The sequence below is a fragment of the Macadamia integrifolia genome, unplaced genomic scaffold, assembly GCF_013358625.1.
Source record: "Macadamia integrifolia cultivar HAES 741 unplaced genomic scaffold, SCU_Mint_v3 scaffold1133, whole genome shotgun sequence".
NCBI classification, from domain to species: Eukaryota; Viridiplantae; Streptophyta; class Magnoliopsida; order Proteales; family Proteaceae; genus Macadamia; species Macadamia integrifolia.
The window spans coordinates 20,752-45,525 of record NW_024868098.1 but is presented as its reverse complement, the minus strand read 5'-3'; the positions used below and the strand labels follow the sequence as shown (position 1 = coordinate 45,525).

The 24,774-nt window shown below is 37.4% G+C and overlaps 1 protein-coding gene across 3 annotated transcripts in view; it reads right to left on the bottom strand.

Annotated features, from left to right (window-relative positions):
* Positions 1-24,310, bottom strand: part of LOC122062889 (U3 small nucleolar RNA-associated protein 21 homolog) — a 49,362-nt gene extending 25,052 nt beyond the window's left edge. For 2 of the 3 annotated variants that reach the window (XR_006135128.1, XM_042626563.1), the window contains exons 1-11: positions 24,240-24,306; positions 24,079-24,144; positions 23,902-23,984; positions 23,111-23,280; positions 21,239-21,266; positions 20,034-20,134; positions 16,140-16,343; positions 15,767-16,010; positions 14,148-14,323; positions 13,976-14,058; positions 865-937 (exon numbers count right to left, since the gene is read on the bottom strand). Coding sequence is in view for 2 of the 3 variants with exons in the window: in XM_042626563.1 (XP_042482497.1) it covers positions 865-937; positions 13,976-14,058; positions 14,148-14,323; positions 15,767-16,010; positions 16,140-16,343; positions 20,034-20,134; positions 21,239-21,266; positions 23,111-23,236 (1,035 nt within the window). In the remaining variant the exon portion in view is untranslated. Of the gene's footprint in view, positions 1-864; positions 938-13,975; positions 14,059-14,147; positions 14,324-15,766; positions 16,011-16,139; positions 16,344-20,033; positions 20,135-21,238; positions 21,267-23,110; positions 23,281-23,901; positions 23,985-24,078; positions 24,145-24,239 lie in introns of all 3 variants that reach the window. The other variant, XM_042626562.1, reaches the window with a different exon arrangement.
* Positions 24,311-24,774: the final 464 nt, after the last annotated feature.

Here is a 24,774-nt window from a genome sequence, read left to right as displayed (position 1 = left end):
ACAAAAAAAAAAAAATCCCATCTATGTTGATGCCCATGCATGCGGTCTCATTGGCCTTGGTGCTGGTGCAAGCGCCATGCGATCAGGAAGCAATCTCTTGCCCTAAACTAAAACGTCTTACTGGATCCAAGAACCAATTGGAATCGGTTCATCTCCATCTGGGTTCCCCAACGGGTTTGGGCCTAGCCCAGGGAATTGCTGCTGCATCACATATCTTTAGCGATGTCCACATATTTATTTGAAGCACTTCCCTTATCTAGTATTTGTCATATTAGCTCTCTTGGGACTCTGTCAAAAGCTTTTTCTAGGTCAATAAATACCATATGTAAAAATTAAACAACAGTCCTTTACTTTCCTAAGTTTTATTCTGTTAATCCCTATTCTGAATTTCAAATCTCAGAGAAGCCCCTGAATTTATAACTTCTTTTTGACTTACCCAATCTTTTCTGGAATTTTAGTATCGCTCTTTTAAATTTAATTATTTTTTTGTCCCAGATTCTGATTTCCTACCCCAAAAGGGGTCCTAAAATTGTTCTGAAACTTACAGAATTGTCAATGCTCCTTCATATATGGATTTTTATCACATTCATGGGCCTATAGAGACCTAAATTAGGAGTTTTGGAATGCTAGATTACATTAGAAACGCTGAAAACTAAGGCCCAGATGCACAAGGAACAGATAAATCACTTCTTTGATGGAAAGGGATAAAAACAACTCAAAGTTGCATCGAGATCTAAAGATATTTATTCTAATAAAATTAAAACTGCCAACACTAGCCCTATCATGTTTTACTGATATATAAAGTTAGATACAGCCGTCACTACCAAAAGCAATGTCACATAGAATAATATACTGATGCCAAACCTGAATAACAGAGAAAAGACGAAAGGCACGATCCTGACCAGCTGATAAAATGTGTCTTCCATTAGCATAAAACCTGCAAGCATTTTCAAAACTTAAGAACGCTATCGGAAACAATCAAATCAGGCATGATTCATTGGCCCCCCTAAAGAGGATCCAGCAATTTGATTCATGAATCAGGCCAATAATGCCTACATTTTGGATTCTTTGGGAGAATACATATGAAGGTATTATAGGAATGTCTAATTTACTTTATGGAAATTACTTCTTAAAGGACATTTATCAACAAATAATGATTGTATTTGAAACAAGGCACAAGGCAAATGAAATACAAGTTAGTAAAGGAAGAGTGCCGGGAGTGGGGGGACAACAATAACAACAACAATATATGTGGCTGTTCCCACCAAGAACAAAGGCAAAGGAGCTAGACGAAGAAGTATGGTCCTCCACAAAGGAATTACTAGATCTAGCTCTCCACTAGAACATGAAGTTCATAGAAAACAAAGCAGACATTAGAAAGTGAATGATATGTGCAATACCTCTCAACTGTAAATTAAAAACCACCCAACAAACACAGGACCCTAAAGATCTAATATAAACCACTGATCAGAATAGACTAGGTGAAGGCCAAAAGGAGGCAAAAGTTTAGCAGTTGCTGGGTCAGTCACACCAACATGAGCTGAAAATGTGGCAATAAATGTCATCCTGATGTACTCTAAAGAGGTTTTCATGTCAACTGAGCTCATATTGCCTCTCAAAGAACCATTGAATCTCATATCATGTGACATCAAGAAGGTCAGACCTCTCAATTAGGTTTGCAGCGAAAGGAGGGCCAAATTAGATGTCTAGCAGACTTTGGCCGTATGGACATAAGACAACCTTGAGCATCTATCTAAAGGTCTTATTAGAAGAGGAGGTTTTAGTAATAAGTGTATAGTATAGGGTAGCCCAACTAGGCCATCGACTTAAAGTTATAATAAGGCCCATACTTGGCCCCAGATGTTGGTAATACTTAGCCCATCTTCAAGCCCCTAATCTGCCCCATATATAGTCACCGACCAGCAGCTTTGGAGGGGATATTGTGGCAGAATTGCCACATGTGAAGGATATTTAGTACGTTACTATTTTGTCATAATTTCTATTTCTTAGTGCAAGTCTTAGTTGCTACTTGCTAAACCATTAGCAATATAACAGTTTTTATTTTAATGTTATGGTGACTAAGATCTCATAGGAAGTTTCTACTTTCAACTTGTAAGTTACTTAATATCAATAACTTTCCATGTTTGCAACCCATACTTCTTATTTTATAAATACAAGAGGAGGACTACTATAGCCCATGATTTTGGTAAATACTCTAATGTCTCTTCAATGGAGCAGCAGCATTGTGCTGAAATCTTGGAATGGTGGATGGTGAAGCCTTACCTAGGCTTTGGCGAAGAAGCCAAGTCATATCCTTCTTCCCCCTTCTTGCTCTTCTTTTATTCCTTACTTTTCTCTGCATAACCTTGCTGTCGTGGGAGCCCTTTCATTGTCATAAACACCGTTGTTTTAAGACTGAGAAGTACTTTAGCTTGCAGCATAGTGTTCTTCCAGTTTTGGCTTCTGTTTTTGGTCTGCTGTTCCAGCAGCCCATTGGGTCTTAAGTTGGGTTTTGATCTCACTCCATATTCTCCTTCATGCCATAGTTGTCAAGGCGCTGCCTTGGCATCATGGCGGTTTTTTAGGAGTCAAGGCGCTGATTATAGTTTTTATTATTATTATTTTATTTTTTATTCTATTTCTGGTGTTTTCATTGACTTGTACACCACATTACACCGAATCACTAGAATCAGATAAAAGCAAAACAAATTGTAAGAAACCCTCGACAGCAGCTCACGCCTTGGTGTAGGGGAGAACATAAAACAATGAAACCCTTGACACCTGCTCCAGCGACAAGGACGACATCGGCTCCTGCTCAAGCAACTCCTCCCTGAAATGTTCTTTCTGCCCTGCATTTTTTTTTTCTTTTATTCTTTTGGATTCTTCTTCCACTTCTTTGTTCTGTGTCTTCTTCATTTTTTTTGTTTTTTTCCCTTCTTCTCCTCTACTTTCTTCTACTAAGACAGTGGCAGTAGTGGCCGGGGCTTTGGCTGCTGCCGCCACCTGCCACTGCTGCTTCTGCAATTTTGTGATTCAAAGTGGTGCTGCTGTAATCGTATGATTCAAATTAAATTCAGTGAATAAATTAGTATAAGTTATGCAATTCTGTGATTATATGCCCGCGTAATTCTGTGATTTTATGAGTATGTAATTATGTGATTCACTGATTTTATAATTCTGTGATTATGCTATTTTGCAATTCCTTGATTTTGTAATTCAATTGTGCAATATAACCTCAGCATCTAATATTAGTAAATAAAATGGATAAAAAAAAAATACTAGAATGCCTTGGGCACCTAGCCTTATCCATAGTAATCAAGGTGCCGCCTAGTTGCGGTCCGGGCGATTGGCGCCTTAGTGCAACCCACAACACTTATTTATGTCAAATATATATTTACTTAAGAAATTATTCATAAATAAGCAAATACCCCTATTTGAATCCAATAAAAAATAGTTTATTTTATTCAAATTCCAAAAAGATAAAAGCCAACCCCCTAGTCCAAGATCAAAAACTGGATTTTTTGTTGTAGAGGTGATTTTTAACTTTCAAATTCTTGGGTTTTTCTCAATTTTGAAAATTTTATAAATCTTATCATGGTAAAACATTGCTAAAACTGAAAGTGCGATAAAATAATATTTTGTTTGATGTCCATAAAATCATTTTCATTCAGGTGAATTTATCAGGGTTCATGCATTATGAAGTAATTTGACTGGAACATAATTTTTTCATTATGACTGGTGTTTAGAATAGTTTCCTTTCAAGTAGTTTCCATTAATTGTTTGAGTTTTTTTTCTTTATATTGGATATGTAATCGATGGAGTTTTTTCAGTTTTAATTTTGGAGACATACAACTTGGTTGAAGAATTTTTGGGTGTGACCCATGGCTATCAATTTTCCCTTTCTCCCTCTCTAAATTTCTCTCCTCTCTTCCCTACTATTCTTTTACTTCTTTATTTCTTCCTCTTCCTCTTCAATATTATTTTCGAGTTTTTCCCCTACCCTGCTCTGAGCTACAGTAGTTGCCCTGTTTCTGGGCGAGAGTTGCAGCACTACTGAAGTGCTTCAAGCTCTCTTGTGTGAGATCTATTTGGGTCGACGCTGTGATCGAAGGAAGCCCTCACATATACGACCTGAACCCTAGAACCTTGGCTCCTATTGATTCCCCTATTGTGAGAAATAGACCTGCAACTCTAGTTACCTGAAGCTGCCGCTCAGATTTGATTTCAGAGCTTCAATCTCCATAGCTGGTAGGCGGATCGAACTGCTGCTAATTACAATCAAGAAGATTAGGAGTCGAAATACTCTCTTCAAAAATTCTGTCCGATTGGGGTCTTATCAAAAGGGTAACGGTACTCATAGACCAGCAAGCCTCCGCTGGTTTCTGGTTCTCACGACAAGAAGAAAAAGAGGTTTTTTTTTCTTTTTTTTATTTATTGTTTAGCATCATTACTGTTACTTTCCCATACTACCCTCACTTTTATTTCTTTTTTAATCTGTTGTCCTATTTTCTCCTTAGTCCTAAATTACCCTTTTACTAGCATATTGTAGCCTAGGCCTTTAGTTCCATCTAATTACAAGTCTGCCACTCCCTTCTAAAGTTCCATTTATTTACAAAACTGCTACCTTCATTGGAAACTTCATCTTAATTACAATTCCGCCATTTAGTTGAAGCTTTATTTCAATACAATTGTTATTGGGTGTTGCCTTTGTTTTATTGAGTGTTTAAGTGGACCCTAAGCGATCTGATTTCGGCCCTTGATCCGGATCCGCATCAATGACTTAGCTTTAAGTAATCTTAGACTTGTTAGAAAGTTGTTTTCGTGCCCTACCTACTACCAGGAAAAAAAAAAAAAAAAAGTCTCATGTAAAAATAAATCATTTGACTAGTTAAACTTATTAGAGAACAAGAACATTTCTCTAAATATCGATTTTTTTTATGACTTTATGTGGATTTCTATTGATTTTTTATGGCTCAATGTGGCTTAATGCTGATTTTTGATGATATAAGGTATAGGTTGTAATGCCCCAAAGTCTGGAACCTTAGGGTATGGATTTTCTTTTATGTTGTTTATTAAGTCTCTTTAAATATTTGATTTATAAAAGGACGTACCCAGTGCATGAGGCTCCCGCATGTGCGAGGTCCAAGGGCAAGAACTACGCAGCCGTAACTATTTGATTTATGACTTTTAATAACTAAAGGGGTTAGCCTAGCGGTTAGGATCTTGGTTAGTAAGGGGGGTAGGTTCTTATGTTCAAGCCTTATAAGTAACAAAGAGGGGAACTAATGACTTAATTAAAAGAGACTCCTTTTAATAAGGCTTAGGCTATGGTGGGTCCACTATAGCAATAATTAGAATCATGGAAGGGGGCTATTTAATAATAATAAAATAAAAAAAGAAATAGAGGTAGAGACAAGAAAGGAAAGCGAGTGTGCTGTCCTAGAGAAAAAGAAGAAGGAAAAAAGATAGAGAGAGAGAGAGAGAGTTTGAGAAAAAGAAGGGGAAGGGGAAGGACAAAGAGAAAAAGAAGGAGATGGAAAAGCGAGGGAGAGAGAGGGAAAAAGAACAAGAGAGAGAGAGAGAGAGAGAGAGAGAGAGAGAGAGAGAGAGAGAGAGAGAAGAGAGAGAGAGAGAGAGAGAGAGAGAGAGAGAGAGAGAGAGGAGGGTGGTCTGAAAAGAAGAGAGGAGAATTATTAAAAGGGATGAGGGGAATTCGTGGGAGGCAGAGAAAAAGAAAGAGAGGGAAGGAGGCGAATAGTGGGAGAGAGAAAGAAAGAAAGAAAGAAAGAGAGAGAGACTTGAAGAGAGAAGAGTAGATTGTAAAGCTTCTTCAACCTATAGAAATCTCAGAATTCAAACACATTACAGCCTTTCTGCAAGTATCAAAACTGATTTTTGCCATTAATAAATAAGTATAATTCTTCAAGTTCTTCACTTAAGATTCCAATTTCGAGAAGGTTGGATACATATATATATATATATGTATATTAAATAAATTAAGCAATTCAGCCATCCGATCAATCTGAAATTTTGAACACACGTTCATCTACCCTAGATTAGAACTTGATTCAAATCTAAGACAATTCTGACAGTCAGATCTGGAGATAACCTCACAATAGCAAATCTGCCCTTCCAGATTCTGAATTTCTGCAACTCTGATTATCACGAGCAGTGATCTGTAACTTCATATCCAACCATTGGATCAATTTCTAATTTTCAGCCATTATTATCCTATATGTTTACTGAACTTGGTTTGAATTTCAGCCCCATCCATCCTTCTAATTTAGTTTAATTTGATTCCTCCAAAAACATGTTATCTAATCTCTGTAATTTATTAATACCAGAATTTTTATTTCTCTAATTACTTTTAATCCAGCCATTAAGTTTTGTTCATAATTTGGGGGGCTAATAAAGCTACCCTAGGGGAGGTTATGGTCCAAATTTTGAGAGCACTGACCAACGGGTTAAGAGTAAATTCAGATCTATTGAAATCTGAAAATTTTGTCCTAAGTTCGAATTTCTCTAATTACTCTTAAATCACTTAACTGATCATTCTCATCTTCTAAAGGTAGTACGTGTCATGGGGGTGAGTTTGATCTCCGTTTGTGAGGGTGCCTTTTTGGGTAGACTTTTGACTTTTATTGACATTTGTGGGAAATAGTGGTATTGGATTAGTTTTGAACTAGGAGATTAATGGGGTTGCACCTAATTGTAGGTGGTGATTAATTTGAGCACTCAGAGCTCAAAGGGTGGAAGTAGGATACATGAAGGCTGGGGTAAGTGGATTATAGTGGGATTACACCACAGGTGTGTGGTATGATTGTATGATGTTGCGTTTGATATGCTTGTACTTTCAAGATATAACGGTGTATTTTTTTTTTTTTTTAAATTGTGCTTAAATATGATATGTGATTGTGAAAGTGATTAAATTTGGTGGCGATGAATGTTATTAGGTGATGTATTTTGTAAAGATGATTTTGGAAATATTGCTTCAATATTTTATCTATGTTTCCATAAGTGTTTAAAAATGGTGAATATGAAATGGTGATTTTATGAAAGTGTGAAAAGAAAAAGTGTTCGAGGGTAAGTAGACTATCCCGTACTGTGGAGAGTAGTTGCCACCCGAGGGGAAGTGCATTCCGTGGAGCCACGGAAAATAAGTACCCATTGTACACAAATGAGTTGTCAGTGGTGTATATATGGAGGTGATTGTTGAGGTGTTGGCCAACTTCCCTCTCTAAGTATGGACAGTGGCAGCCTGTTTCCCTCAGTGCCGGCCAAAGAAAACCAAATAAAAGTATTTTTTAAAAATGTGTTGTTTGGTGAGAAACTAAAGTTTCGTCAAAACTTTGTGATTTTGATTGTCGTCACTGTTTTGTATATTTCTATATTCTTTCTTACTTGGCTGTCGAGCTCACCCCTTATTTTTTGACAACACAGAGGATTGAGATGCAGGTAGGCTGGGAGCATAGTTTGAAGGTGACTCAAGGCTTCCTTTTATTTATAGTTGTTTTTATTTTATTTGTTGGTATTTAGGGAGCAACAGGATGTAATTCTGATAATTTGGATTTTGAAGTATAATGCCACCAATAGGAGTTATTTGGCATTTACAAAAATAGTTTGATTATATAGTTTGGGATTTGAGTTTGATGAAGTTTGTTATGAACGTTTGTTGGCATCTATCGATCATTTGATCAGCACCTGTGAGGGTTGTACCCTTACCCGTAACTGGGTCTGAGTCGTGACATATGTAGCATACTAAATAATGTTAGAAAAGAGGGAATATAAAAATTAACACTTGGGCGTCTTGCGACACCTAGGCAACTCCTATGGCCTCATCGCCCAAATGCTTAAGAAAGACCCCCAACATCTTGGACCTACAACCTTGACAGCGATGCTTCACGCCCATCCATTCTAATTTTGTTATTTCATTATTATTCACTCACTGAGATGGTATGAAATCTCGCCAAAATTTCGGTTTTTTTTTTTTGGCCGAAACGAAATAAGGACCGAAATAACATTTGTACAAAATTTCGATCGAAATTTCGGCATTTCGGCCAAAATTTCAGTATCGTTTCAGTATCTCGCCTGTCTCGGTACATTCCATGTGTTATAAATACCATGTCTCGGTCGAAATTTCGACTCTGTCTCGCCTGTCTCAGTGGTTTCAGTTCCATTTGCATATTTTGAAAAAAACACACTCCAAGTCTCCAGCAATCCTCTAATTAGCCACATCATCACACATTTTGACTTCCATTGGACTCCTACAAGATCTACACATTCAAAGCTTAAGAAAGGTAAAGTTCTTTCTCCAAAACCAAGTAAAATTTTCAGAACAGTTGGACGGTTGCTGCCAAACAAATGTGCAACTCTAAAACAATGTCATGTCCTAATATTTTTGCATTTCTATGTCCTAGATATGTTTATTAACCTTAAAATAAATTAACCACCAAGTTTCAGGTCAAAATATGGCCGTTTGACCACCGAAACAGTCAACCGAAACAAACAAAAAAAATACACCATTTCGGCCGAAACGAAACGAAACTTCAAAGTTTTTGAACCCACCGAAACACCAAAACGAAAGGGGAAACCCATCCATTGGCTAGATTGGTAGGAATAAGGACAAACTCTGCAACCAGAAATAGGTTAAGACAGCAATACGTAACTGAGTACTGAAGAAGAAACCTACAGAACAGTGACTTTGGGAGACATATAATCCATCTATTAGGACCTTCTTCCGTCCCTAGTATCAGCTCCATTGGTGTAGTGGATTGTGAGATCACTCTCACTGTATCCTGCCCTATTTTCTCAGTTATGGTTCAAAGCAATTCTGGTTTTCTAGTCCTTGTTTATTCAGCCTATTAAACTCATCAGGTTAATTATAAAACTCATTATTTTTGGGGTCTTAGCTATAATGTTTTTGCACATAAGCTTGGTCTCATTGTTCTGGAATCAAGGAGTCATTTACATATATAACCCATTGGACACTCCAAGGTGCTTCAATGAGTTGATAAATTAAGGAGTTTTGCTGCTATTACTTGTATTTGTCTGCTAGAGAAGCTATGAAGCCAACTTACTGCCAAGGTTCAAAATTTCAGTCGAAATACCAAAATTTCGATGGCATGCATCAGTTTCGACATGGATCAAAATCCATATATTAAAGACCAGATTTCAATCGAAATGTTTTAAATAAATTCGTCTGCAAGGGGGATTTCAGCCGAAAGATCTAGGAACTCCTAGAATTTCAGATTTTGGGGGAAATTGGTTCAATCTTTGGCTGAATCAAGGCATTGTGGAGGTAGAACAATGCATCAGTATCATCCTCTGCAGGATTTGAGTCAAGATTAAATCAAGATTCAAACTTGAAGGTAGACCCATTTTTTGCGAAATTAATTTGTACAATAAATAAATATATATATAAGTTGAATTTTTCGTGTTAGGACAACTTCAGCAATCTACGACTTCATAGAGTTTTATTTTCTTTCAGAAATATTTTGAAGATTTTTTAAAATACAAAAGGGGGGGGGGGGGGGGTTCTGATTTGGTTTTAAAAATCTTGAAAAACTAAGAATGCTAGGAAGGAGTTTGAGGAGGCAGTGCTTGAGAGACACCTAGCACCAGGAGATGCATGTTGTAGTGATGAGGATATGCCCACTAATGTGGAGACCGCAGCAGTGGCAAGAAACATACAAGTGTGCTCAGGCAGCAAGCAAAGTTACACTTTGGCAGGAGAAGGATAGATGCAGAGCATTCAAGGGAGGAGTTGTTTCCTATAGACTAGTTGCATCAAGGTTGGTGGTAGTGGTTCTGCACGAAGTAGAGATGGGGAGAGGAAGAAGTAGAAGCATACGGAATTTCCCTATCGACAGTCTCAGAGTGTGAGGGGAGCCGTAGTAAATGAGGATTGACATCCATGACCAAGATCATATGATATTCAGGACACAGGATACCAGACAAAGGAAGTTGAAGCACATGTGGTCTGACTGGATGCATAAAGTGGGTGATGTCATGTCCAAGTGATTCTTCTATCATAAATTCATAGTATCCCAACCAATTCAAAGAACTGTATTATTAGTTAATGTTAGACGATGAGGAAGCCTGGCCCAAGAGTGAAAGGGCCCACTGTATATAAGCTTATGAATGTCTATTTTCCCCAAAAGAGACAAGAACCTGAGGAGTACATAGAGGGCTTTAAATCGTTTTGATGCAGATCATGTCCCTCCAAAGAAAAAATTTCGGATTTGGATTTGGTTCAGTTTTGGGGTTCAACTTGACCCCAAGTTGAACCCGCGATTCAATAAGTCAGGCCCAAATTTAATTTCCCAATGGATTATATGGGTCATGGGCTCATGGACTAAGTAATTTTAAGTTTTCTATTGTAACGACACAAGCCCAAATATTAGCGATTTAAGGCCCCTATGGTATTTAAGAAGGTAGTTTCTATTTTCAGTTTCTAAATCCATGTAATGAGTTACTTAGTGGTTAAGATAGATATTAAGTAGAAGTTTCAAATTTTATTACTTTCTATTTTGCCTGTAATAGCAATAGATCCTCTAGAAGGATTCAATCCTAGTTTCTATGTTATTTGCTTTCTATTTTACTTGCAGCTAAGAATTCTTTCTATAAGGATCCCTTTTTAGTGTTTGATTGGTTAACCAAGTGCCAAGGTTTGTTTCTTTTTCTTATAATCAATTCATTGGTTATTCCAAATAAAGAGTGAAGGGCACACTGGCCCACAGATTTCATGTTTTGGAAAACTAGATCCATGTGAGTCTGTGCACTGTGGTGAATCAGTCACAGCCCTTTTGGTGAAGCAAGTGGCAACCCAAGGAGGCAAATCCTTGATTTGGAACTGGTGGTGAAGCATTTCCCTCAGGCCATAGGTGGTGAAGCCTATGGTCATATCCCATTTTCTTCTTCTTCTTCATTTTTTCCCTTTTATTTTCTTCCTATTCCTTACTGTTCTGCAAAATTTCCAGTAAGTATTCTCTCTGTACAGTGGCCCTCTCTTGGGAGATTTCTAACTTCTTTTGTGTTTTGTCTAAATCTTCTATTTTTGTTCTTATAGTTTCTCTCATCTTCCATTGATCAAGATACTGTTATAGGTCTTGTGTGAGGAGTTGCTTTCCTTAACATGTAATTTCAGAGAATTTAACCACCAAATCAGGCTGGATTTCGGATATGTGATTCCCTTCTCCTACTACTCCATTCGAACCAAACTTGAGCACCTTCGCAATTATCGATTGGAAGCTGTTAGTTTCCTTACTATTTTCTGTTTTCCTATACTTTCTATTTTCTGACTCTGTCCATGTTCCTAACCTAACCATCACCTTGCTTTGATAATTTTACCACATACTCAACTGATTAGGACTCTTACATGTTAGTTTCAGCCACATCAGATTCGTGATTTGTAAGACCTAATCACGTTAGGTTTAAGCCATATTCATAGTTTTCTGGTTCACTGTGATACTGATTTCTAGTAGATTTAGAGTGTTTGTTTTCTTTCAGCCTAGCAAACCTCATCAATTGGCAATACCGCTATGGCTAGCAGTAAATTAAGTCCCTCTGAGATGGCCTACACCCAAAATGTTCTGAATCAACTTCTTGGGCAGTGGAGGCAAATGGATAAACGATTGGCTCAAATTCAGCAAAGTTGGGGCATACCAGAATTACCCTTTACTTTACACATTGATCTCAACTTTATACCACTACAGGAAGACTGGAGAGCACCAACCAAAGCATAGTAACCTGAATTTGAGGTTATACTTGAAGAGATTCCAGCAACTGGTGATGACAAGAAGAGACAGTGCTAGATGTTCCCACTGTCGATGCCTACATTGAGGAGGTTGAAGAAAACGAGGCTAAGACAGTGGATGGTGGTCGTAAGGAATTCGGCACTACAGTTGAAGTGGAGGTTGATGAAGCAATTCTGATGCGGATCCAGGTTCCAACAGTTGGAATCAGATCGCTTATGGGCCCACAATCAACAAATAATTTAATTTAAACAAACCAGTGGCAGTAATGTAATTTAAGGCACAACTTAAAAACACCCTTTTAAGTGAAATAGCTGAATGAGGACAGATCTGGAATTAATCCCAAAGAAAACTCAGTTCTGGAATTAATTTGGTGTCCAATATAGAGTGGCAGAATTGTAATTATAAGTCACCAAGCTAGTAAATGGAAAACAAGGAATAACATGTGATGAGGGAGGGGTATTCTGGAATTAGAAATAAAGATAGGGACTATAGAAGATAATGGAAGAAGAGAGGGGCAGTATTGGAAATAGACAATTTAAAAGGGAAAAATCTCACTTTTTGAAGGTTGTCTTCAACCTTCAGCAACGTACAGAACCAGCGGACATTGGGATGACCTCAGATTGAGAGAGCTTCTTCAGTAGGCCTCAGTTTGGCCTGAAACTTCCAGCGAAGGGTCGCAGCATCGGGTCTTCCATAAATCCAGCACCAGAAAATCTCGATGGCCCAGATCTAATGTGTTTGAGTCTGCAACTGGATCTGACAATGGAAAAACTCAGATCTCAGTCTGGGTTTGATTTATCACCACAAAAACCAAGTTTTGAAAGGGCTTCTCTTGGGTTTGTGTCGCCTACCGGTAGGAAACTCTCTACCAAAGACTCAGCCCAAATAGCTTAAAGGAGAAAGAGATTGATCCTCTAAACTAGGGCTGCAACTGTCATGCAGAACAGGGTAAGGAAAAAAACCAGAGAATAATAGAGAGGAAATAGGAGAAGGGAAAAAGAAGATATTAACAGATTTCAGAGAGGGAGGAAGAGGGATCGGCAGTAATGGATTCAAACCCAAATTCTTCAACTTCATTCAATTATTCAAAAATCTAAAACTGAAATTTCTCCATCGAGTACATGTCCAATATAAAGAAAAAAAATAAAAATTAATAGCAACTAACTTAAAATGAAAACTAATCTAAAATTAGAAACTAACAAATTTCAAAGAAATTGTTTCTAAAACAAAAGAAAATCAAATCAAAAGATTTTTTTTTTTCCTAAGTCCATCGTGCAACTGCGTCAAATTCTGAAGACTCCTATGGACATACCCTTCACAGCTGAGATTGATCCAGAAGTGGAGCACATCAAATTCGTGATGCCACCAAAGATTTTAGAGGGTAGGAAGCCACGTTTCAAGGAATACATCCCTACCTACCATCAATGACCGAAATACTTTTATGGACTGAAGCTGGCAGTGCACCAGATGCAATTGATCCCTCGAATTACCAAAACTAAAAGTCAAGTTTTTTTCAAGCCAGGAAGAGTTGATGCAAATCACATCCCTTGGAAGAAGACTAGAAAAGCATCAAATTTGCTTTAAAGACTGGAAAAGCATTGAGTTTGCAACAAAGCATCCAAGAGAGAGAGAGAGAGAGAGAGAGAGAGAGTAAATGAGCTTGTGTGGGCTGCGATTGTCGATGGAGAAGAGGAGCCATATCAACAATTAAGAACAAAGCCCTTAATGGAGAAGAAGAGCCAGATCAGCAAACAATATGTAATCATATAATTGTTACAGCTTCACCTTAAATCTATAACTTTTAGGGAAGGGCAACATCAATGTATACATCAACACTCCCCCGCACGAACAGGCCAAGATCTCATGGTCCTTGAACGTGGAGCTCACGCGGCATTTCCTTCACGTAGCACCGAGGGAAAAAAAATGTCAGAAAAACTCTTTCAATGCATTTCCCAGGAGTCAACACTTGACCTCCCTGCTCTGATACCATATTCGCTACCGTTTCACCTAAAAGCTAGAACTTTTAGGGAAGGTCACCATCAAGGTATACATCAACAATATATATATATGGAGATGAAGAGCGGGGCTTAAACCGACCGCGAGCTGAAAAGCACAGCCTAGGCCCTACCGGGCTCCACTCACCGGACCAAACTTGCTCCCTAGTCTGTATATTGTTGATAACAAAAATCAAGAGGAAAAGAAATATAAAATATTATCACCTAATGCAAAGTGGAGGAGAACTATGGCCACTTCGGAAGCGTAAAAGGCGAGGATCCCCATCACTCGTGTCAAATATCCACATCTGTTAAATATGTAATATGTTAAGAAAACAAAATAAGCATTGAAAAGATGCCCCCTTACTTCGAAGAAAAACAATACCATTCATCTTACCTTGATAGAGTTATCAGCAGAAGAACTCATAAGCACAGGCTCATTAGTGAAAAAGTGTAGCGACATTATTGAATTGTCATGGGCCTCTCGTATGACTGATTGGAGCTTTCTCTTCTCAAGATCCCATATGCTTATGACACCCGATGAATCTCCAGATGCTAAAAGAGGCTGTCCATCTAAACGGAAAATTGAAGGTGTAACTTGTAAGAATATGCAAATCATCAACAAATTCAATACCTACACCTACAATAAACAGGCTTCAGCATATATACTGGAGTTTCTCAGATGTAGGATCCAAAGTGCAATCTTCCACTGCCAGAAGCAAGTCATCACTTGATGGGACTAATTAGCCACTGGCCAAGAGTTCGTTGCCTGGTCTCATAGCCCAAGGACCAATGAGAGCGTGCACAAGGGCATATACATGAGTTGGACTTTTTATTTCACAGGGGGCAGAGTGGAAATTCCGCATGCTCATGTGTCTGGGCACAGGGGCTATGCGACCACGCAGCCTTCTTTTTCCCTGAGAAAATACACCTAAAGGTACAAATTACAAAATACAGGGTTAATTCATTGCTTTTAGGCTGACTGCAAGCCATTTCACAACAATATCATTTATACTGTTCTCTTTTTCTATTAAAAAGCTGGGGAGGTAGCCCATCCCCAAGAGGGAAATGAACACTGGAGATGGACCCCCAACTAATCAAGCAATTTGGACCAGCTTTTGCACATAGAAATTCTCACAATGTTTAGAGTCAGAAGCCCAAAAGATATAGTTCTTTGGGATTAGAATATACAGAACCAACTGCTCAAACCACTGATGCAATCTACTCTGTTGAACCCACAAAGTAAATCATAACAGTTCAAATCACCAGACCATCAATTTTTCCATTTCACCAAACAAAACAGACAATCTTTCACACGTAAGAAAAAATAATGGTTTCACTAGAATCAAAAGGGATTCGTAAGATCACCTACAATGCCAACTTGGTTTGCCAACAAGGAAGAATTTTCTCTTCTTCCCTTTTTTTTTTTTTTTTTTTTTTCTTGGGGGTGGAGGGGGTGGTGGAGTTCTTTGATCAAGTAAATTAGAAACTTTAGTATGGAACCATTGGCACAGGATCACTGAATCCATGTGTGGATGCTTAACTCACAAGTACACCCTGACAGCCCACTTGTCAAATTCTGGTCCATCTCAACCACAGGGTCATCATTTATGGGCTTTCTGCTTTATTTTTCAATGGTTTCTGCTGATCAAATGTTGAGTTCACTTTCCTAAACTTTTCAATCATTTCAAATGATACAAGGGTATGGTAGATAGGACTGAATTTCACCATGGATATATAATGATGGGGACAATATGTCCAACTTTTGGGCACAAATGAGCTGCCACATGTCAGTTCAAGTTTGTAAGACATGATCAATTTTCACTCAGATAAGATAATGACCATTGAAGTTGAAGGATTAGATGTCAAAAAAGAAATGAACTTCCACATATATACTTGCACATTTAGTCAGTTACGAAGAGGACTATTACTAGTAGAAAACTAGAAGATGAGTTTAACGAGTCCAAGAATTAAGACCACATATATTCATCAAGATAAGATATAAGCCTCAATTACCAGTCCTAAAAGACAAGGCAGTCACGGCACCTCGTGCAGAATGGCTAAATGTAACTACTTCTTCGTCATACCGAAGATTATGAACATGAATTTTCCCATCAGCACAGCCAACAGCAACTACATCTAGTGCAGGTGAGGAAACACAGCAAAATATAGATGAATTCCAGCCTTTGAACTCATAAAGTTTCTTCTTTGTGCTAATATTCCAAAGCTGCAGTGAACCTTCCTGACTCCCAATTATAACCTGCACATAAAATGCCCCCCCAATAATTCCCCAAAAAGAATTGGAATCAAAAGAAAACAAAAGCTAATATCGTATAGAACTAGTCTTGGGACTTTGAAAGAGACTTCTTTTTTTGGCATGTGAGAATACCTTGTTTAAGTAAGTGTCAGGATGCATTATGCAGCTAGGGATGAATTTGTCTTCTAGGACAATATGTCCAATTGGAGCAAGATTTTCATCGAGCCCTTTAAAAGGCCATATGAATAGATTACCCTTAGCATCAAGACTTAGTACATGTTCTCCAAACAAGAGCAACCAATTGACCTTATCGTTATGCCTGGTCCATGTTGCTACCTGTTCAAAATACCACTCATAGTGTCAGGCTGTCAGCTAGAGTAACAACAGAGATTTGGAGACTATATTACTGGCAACCAACGCAACTTCCATAGAAAGAGTAAATTTCAAGGAAGGAATGCAAACCTTACACAACATTTGGATGTATTAAATCAATTCTGTACTCTTTTTGTACACTACAATGATAACCAATAATCTTTTTTTATTTTTTTCATTATTCATTCATCCTTCCTTATGTGCAGGACTAGGTTGATACAATGACCTCTGGACTGCCAATATCATTTAGTCATATTAGCAAAAAGAAAAAGACATATATACAAAACCAGCAATATATTGGTAAGATTCTCCAGAGTCCAGATTGAATTACCTACAGAAGTAGCTCATTAAGTTTAAGGCACATTTTCCTCCACTCACACATGTAATTGTGGAATGAAAAGTTGCAATAACATTCTACTTATCATAGTCCCATTAGTTAGTTATTCAAAATACCATAATTTGAAATTTTATATCAAACCAAACCACCAACAACTTGACAGGTTCACAATATTTTGGTAGAAATTTCGGCAAAAAAAACAAAAAAACAAAAAACAAAAAAAATAAATAAATAAATAAAAATACAAAATACAAAATGGTCGCAATTGTCGAAGTTGTATACAGCTTTCCGATTTTAAGGTTCTTCGGTTTTATTACATAGTTCAACTATTTTCATTGAATGTTGTATGTTATAAAACTGAGTTATGTGCATTGTATGCCATAAGACTGAATTATGTGCATAGTTCCAAATTTTGTGAAATTTTTCGGTTTCAACAGATGTCAAAACGAAATGACAAGCGATATGGAATTCTTACAAGATCTCAATTGAAATTTTGAAAAAATGTATCGTTTTGGTAACGAAACATAAAATGAAATGTTCCGAACAAAATGGATTGAAATTTCGACCCATTTCGTTAACTTCAGTGGTTTGGACAAAAAGGGTTGGAAAAACTTGGGTTTTTGTGATTTTTGGAAAATCACTCCCGTACAAGTGTGACACAAGCTGTTGGGCAGTTGTGGAATGCATCGGAAGCGACGATTTGCTGCATTGTTAAAAGAATTGTGCAATATTAAAAGTGGATAGAGCTTAAACATGTGAGACATCTATTCCTACTTGGGATAGAGTTTCCTACTTCCTTCTTTCCTATTTCAATTTCTACATAAGCATTCTAAGGATTCATAAACTCCACAGTTACTTGTTGAATAAAGTTGGCTTTAACCTTCCTATGTTCTGTGAGATTCAGAATGGTGTTGTAAGATGTAATGCAAACCCTTGGTGAGATGCTAAGGTAGGATTGGTGGGATTCCAATATAGTTCCAAGTGAGATGCTCGATCCATATCCTTCTACTTCTCTTCCATTCTTCTTCATCTTATTCACCATCAAATCAGGTCAGTATTTTAGTATCTACTCTCTTTACGTGCAGATACTTGCTGGAATTTCAATCTCTCCATTTTTCCATCCGTGATTCCAAATCTGATTTCATATTTAGTAATCGAATAGTATTCTAAATACTGTCACTGTTCCAATTTCTTGTTTTTGTGCTGATTTCTTAAGGTCCTACTTTAATTTGGATTTTTACTTCTACTCTATTTTAAGATCAGAGTTATATTCTGTTTCAGATTAGTATCCTTATATTATTGCTGAAATCTGTTGGTGTTTTGATGCATTTTTTACTACTGTTTTGAGCCCATTAAGATCTGCTATCAGTAGTCAATTCTGGAATACCGTTTCAAATAACCCTATCACTAATAGGATAACTTTATACCTACAGATCAGACCATCGGATCAGACTCATCTTTTGAAGAGTTGTTGCCCTCTATAAATCAGACCTTCGACCAAGGTTTCTCTTCAATCTTAGTTGCTGATCACTAGATATTTAATTTCTCTTTAATCTGGCCGTTTTTCTCTTTCGCGCTTTTGGTTTTCAACTAAGTTTCTGACCTAATCCCTTAGCTTTATAGAAACTCATTACCCCCACTATCAAAGCCCTAAGGCAATTTGAACACATCAAAGCCTAAGATGAGTCCCAACTACAAAAAGAAAATAACACGCACCCAGAAAAACAAAACAAAAAAAAACATCTCTCCTCCTTCTGGCCCTTCCCTCCATGCATTTAATAATTCCTTTGTACACCTGACACCCAAGGTTCGATATTTCGGTTTCAACCAAAATTTGACCGAAACTTTACATGTTTCAGCTGGCTATTTCAGTGGTCAAATGGCCATATTTTGGCCCAAAACATGAGTCATCAGGGAAACCCTAATTAAGCATTTCTAAACATATTGGAACATCAAGATTGTTAAAAAACACATCCAAAAGAGTAGCTTGGTTTTGTACCCTAGGTTGGTAGTGTACGCCATACCGTGTTGTATACTTTCTCAAATATAGCCTATTTTACACATAATTTAGTATTAGAACACACAAACTCTATGAAAACAACTAAAATATGCATTAGGAATAAAGAAAAACCATTTAATATTACACAATGTCAAAGTGTTACAAGTGTACTAGTGTTATAAGTAGTCAAGTAAAAATGTACAACCAAGGTTAAAACAACCCTGCAAAACTGTTCAACTCTACATCAGTATCACACAGAGTTTGGAAAGCTCAAAACCTTTGGGGAAAAAGGGTATACTTCTTAAGTTTGAACCTTACAAAAAGAAAACTTGGCCAAAATACAAAATCTGTGATTTTTTGGAGTTTTTCCCCTTGAACAGGTGAAACCACTCGAAACCAAATTGAAAGATCTGAAACCGAGTCAAAACTGCAATTTCGAACGAAACAGTTCTTTAATATGAAATGTTTTGTACCAAAACCAAGTTGAAACCAAAATTTCAGTTAGGAACTTGCATTCTTATTAACTCAAACCCAATTTTGTTTCGACCTTCATCGAAACCAAAATATTTCGTGAAATCTCGATGGTTTCGACTAAGATTTGAACTATGCTCACATAAGTGACAAGAAATAGTCCCATATCAATATTCCATGGAAGGTCTTATAACCCACAATCTATTCAGAGAGAAGCTATCAACATGAATGGTTTTAAATGCTAGCTCATCTTCACCCTACGATCCCTCTGCTTCCGAACTGTTGAAATAATTGTACATGAACTCATTCCCTCCAAGTATGAAAACACCAAGCTTTTAGCTTCTTTTGACTGTATAGGCAACATCTTAATGCATAGGGTGCACCTCTAGACTCCACTTGTTTTGACAACAACATTCATCTCATCCAGACTACTTGCACCGGGGCTATCCACACTCTCTTTGTCAACTAGCTTCTTCGACTGGTCGAACACCGGTAAATGTTTCTCTTCATTACATTTACTACTTTCCTTTTCCACTCGAGCAAGTACGATTAGATGAATATGTTTTCATTGCGTAAGTCCTTAGTTCTTTAGACACTTGGTGAAAAGACTTATAAAAGCATGAATCAGGATATTTACCAATTCAAGATAACAAAGTACAGTAAGGGCAAACCATAACTCTAAAACACAATGTATAGTGAGAAAACATCTCTAGAAACCAACATAGATTAGGGAAATGGAGCATAACAGTTGTACGAAAATAATCTTCTAATAACCAACATGCTTGAGAATGAGTCATCAAATCAAATGAACTAAGCTGCTCTAGAAATCAAGCACCATGCTACGAACCTGGTGAGCACGTTTGAAAACGCCAATGTTATTCCCATATGCGGCAAATGTGTAGTCCCGATAGGATGCAAGAGCTCGGATCTTCTTTGGCAATTGAGGGCCTATAGAAAAAGTTTCCAAATCACAATAAAAGCAAGATAAAGCAGAATACTCCAAGGCAAAACCAACATATTAATGGATAACAACTGAATAACAGTATCAAACAAATAGAAAAATTATAAATGTTGAAAATTTAATGACACTACATACATGACCAAATGCTCTTATGCCACTTAAAATGAAACTTATACCCCTTAGAACAGAACATCTGAACCTTATCAAAAGAAGAAAACAGCAGGGCAGTAAGGGTTTTTGCACAAGCAAATAAGCCCTAAAAGATAGCAGCACCATGATATTGATTGGGGCAATGACCTAAGAGGCGAAGAATGTGTTCCTATTTCAACATTAGCATCTTTAAGAAGTAATTTCTGACCAATTTATAATACATATTTCATAGGATAAAAATTACAAATTAAGTGTCAGAACATAATTGACAGCAAATGGTGGATATCAAGCAATTAATCTTATACAATAGTAGGAGAAATAAGGTTCATACTTCTCTGATGTTACAACTTACAAGAAGATTTATGAAATGGGAGTAGAATTTCAAGGCATACATATACAAAGAGGGTTCCCTATACAGGCCCTAGTTCAGCCACATGGTAGGCCAGACGGGACTTTAATTTTGAGACAGGTGATCCCAGGATCCCTTTCTCAGATGTCAAGTTTCATCCTAATCAGAGTTGGCCAAGTGTCGAAATAAAGTATTAGAAAAATTAAGGATAGAAAGTGAATACCAATACATGGATGGTGACACATACAGGGAAGCATGGACATACATGGGAGGGTATTTGATTGATTTGAATCTTAAATTTCACACATGACCAATCCAGACCATCCCTACAGATCCCACTGTTGGAATTGCCACATAACCCTTCCACATGGTAGAAATGGGTAAGAACTTCTTCTTATAAAATTTAAGGGCATTGAGGCCCCCATTCAACTATGGGAAGTATTGAAATGAACTATGTAAAAAAAAAAAACACTTCTCAAATTTTGACTCTGCCCTTCTGTTTCCTACATAAACCCATAAATTCTCAAGACAGTTGCCATATTAGACAGACAACCTAGTAAAAGCAAAGGCAGCTGAAAGATTAAAGGCTTACCAACGAGCACCAACGACAGCTTGGCACACTGCAACAATAAAGGAGTAAGAGATTGATCCGTTAATACTAACAAACCATGATTATACATATCATATACTTCCTATATAAATAAATTAACATGTTCCTGGCATTCTATGCACTATTATTGATGTGCAACCCCACATATCCCAGAAGCAGTTGTTTTGAACCACAAGGAAAAATGGATTAAAAATAAAAAAGGACAGAAAAATAATTTCACTAATAAGATTGCTCGCCTAATGTTATCCGCTTATTTTTTGCAAAATGTGATCTGCTTTTTTGCTATTGCAAACATTAGTCTGAACTCTGTTCTGAGGATAACATCTTTCATACACCTGGGGTTTAAATATGCAAAACAAATAAAAAGAAATCCATCAATTACCCCCTGTATTTTTGCAAACTGCAACTGTCGCTGACTCACTAGTAATGACATCCAAAATACTAACATTACCTACAACAAATTTGCTAGTAACATACTCAGCAAATCTCAGGCACACTTTCAAAAGGGGCACATATCTTAGATGGTGTTTCCCAAGACACGATACTATAATCTAACAAGTCAAAATCTTCCATTACCCAGTATTTTGACTAAATAATCCATTGGCCCTAGCCAGGTGCATTATGCACTGCACTCTGTATAATTGTCTGACATTCAATTAATGTGCCTCGTATACCTAACAGATGACCAAACAAATTGGTCATGCAGTCAATGTCATCTGTCCAAAAAAAGAAGCCAAATGGTCCCCAAAAGAAAATCATCCACAAAATGGCACCCCCAGAGATACATTCAACAATATGGAGATATTGTCAACATGTTCAACACCGAAGGAAAAAAGGTAGAAGAAAAAAAAATCCTCAGATTAATATCCATATATGCCAGCTATAACATTGATATGCCATGCTTCAGATCTAATATAAGCAAATTACAAATTATTTAGGGCCTACCCCTTTCAGAAATCTTGTCAAAAAAAAAAAAAAAAAGCTGTTTTTTTGTTATATTTAAAATAAACATGTTCCTCATTGCACACTCCAAAAGCAAGGGTGAAACCAGGAAAAAAAAAAACATAATGATATCTATTTGGTCCCACATGTTCCAAATTATGTTGACCGAGTTAACATTCACCATTGCCAACATGGGACTTATAGTGAATCTCCATCAAATTCTAGGTTCCAAAGAAATAAATGAACATTAGCTCAACCATACCATCGTGCATACCTGAACACAAATTTTTCTCATCTCAGTGAATTGTAGCACATAGAATAGAAAAGTTATAACTAGCTATATCAATTTCGAAAAGCTTAAATTAACTCTACATTGAAACGAATGACTAACACATATTGAAAATGCTATGGCACCACTTAGTTAGACTCAAAGCTAGGTGAAATAATATTTTCATCGGTAAACTAAAATGAGATAAGTGAATGTAAGTGACATTGAAAATAACAAAAAGTAGAATGAAACCAACATATTTTACATTGAAATCAATTTTCATGCATTGGACTGTAATGCAAATTATTATGACTCCACATGCTTCTTCTTCTTCTTGACTAAAATTTTATCAGGAATAAATATTTTCCATTTTCTGCATTAACACAACTGAAAAGTTCTTTAACACATTTTTCTATGTTGTAATCCCCACATTACTCTCAAACCCCTTTACGTTAACTTTACTTCCAACCGAACAACTGCAATCACCAAAGTTTATTTTACTTCACTCCACATCCAACAAAACAAATAAGGGATTAAAGAGGAACCCAACATAATATTATAGTTGACTAATACAATCTGTTGAAGAACACAAAATGAAAACACTTGAAGATGAATAGGGAAAAGCATCAAGAAAAGAGATTTACATTGTAAACCTGCCAAGCTTTTCCAACGCTAACAGTGACGAAAGTTTCAGTTCCCAATCTCTGCACGGTGAAGGGAACACTGCTTGTAATATATCCAATACCACGAAAGGGTTCGAAAATCCCCATTCTTCACGCGAAGCAGAAGTTCAAACACCAACTTAGGTATCTAACTGCAAAGGTGAACAAGGAAGAAATAAAAAGTGGCGCCTTATGGGTTTTAGGGGTTTTGGCAGGAAATAAACAGAGATTACAAAATTTCAAAAGAAAAAGTTTTCTAGGGTTTTGATCTCAGTAAGTTCAGGAACGGCATACGTACGGGAATTAAACAGGTCCCATGTCTATAATACTTTTTAAAAGTCCAACGTAATACAACGTATACAACAACGACACAATCCCCACCTTTCGTCTTCTTCTCCTAATCCTAATACTGAAAAGAAAATCCAAAAAAAGGAGACATTTTGCCAAAGCAAATGAGGCAATTGATGGGTTTCTTTAAGAAGAAAACTCACTCTATCCTAGGCTTCTCCCACTCCAAGGACTCCCCAACAACACCTCCAAGCACAACCAAATCCTCATTCCACCAACACTGCGGCAATATTCCCCCCAACTCCGGCTGCTTTTGCTTGATTGCCGGAGACACCCAGAAGCCGCCCAATGTGGCGAAGTCCGTTGCCATTAATCCCCCAGTATAGCTAGTCCACTACAACCCCAACCAACACTTGGAGTAACCTTAAAACCCTAGATAGCATGAAAGCCTAAAATCAGGAGAAACAAAAAAAGAGAACAGACACCTGAAATTTTGGTGAAGAAAGCCGACGAAGTAACGACTTGGGCGGAGGAGTAGCTCCTCTCTGTGCGCAAAGAGCAGAGTTTTCTGCAAAAGAAAAAAAAAAAACAAAAAGTATCAGGGAACCGAGGATGTAGATTGAAGAGAGTAGAAGAAGAAGAAGAAGAAGAAAGAGACATACCCGTGTTCAGAACCAAAGCGGAGGCGTATCTGGTCTCTTCACTCTATGCGCGAAGAGCAGGGTTTTCTGCTTTAAAAAAGGGGGGCGGGGAGAGCTGAGGATGAAGAAGAAGGAAGAGAGTAAAAGAAGAAAAAGAGAAGAAAAGGATGAAGTAGACATACCTGCTGTGTTGAGCCAAAGCGGAGGCGCTTTTCTTCTTTCACTCTGTGCGCGAAGTGTAGGGTGAACAAGGTCTCCACAGACGTTCCCTTTTTTTTTTGTATTTAGAGGAAATTACACTCCCCTCCCCTGTATGTTTCAATTATTACACTTAGACCCCCTCTAAAATTTAAAATTACAATCACACCCTATGCCGTTATCTCTGTTATTAGTTGATGTAAAATAACCCATTTTACCCCCTTTCCCTTTCTTTAAAAAACACTCTCTTAGAGCTGTTGGAGGGAGAGAGCGATGAGGGTTTTGGCATTCTTTAAGCAGTTGGAGGAAGAGAGTTGCCTGAGTCCGATCACCGAGAGAGTTGCCTGACTCTGAGGCCAATGTCCAATCCCCTTGTATCGATTAAAGTGCTCATATTGTGAAGATAAGAACACATCTTTTTCCCCCCTTCTTCCACTTCTTTTTCCCCCTTCTTCCACCTCTTCCCCCCCCCTTTTTCACTCATTTTTTTCTTAAATTTCTTGGCCTATGCAACAGTAT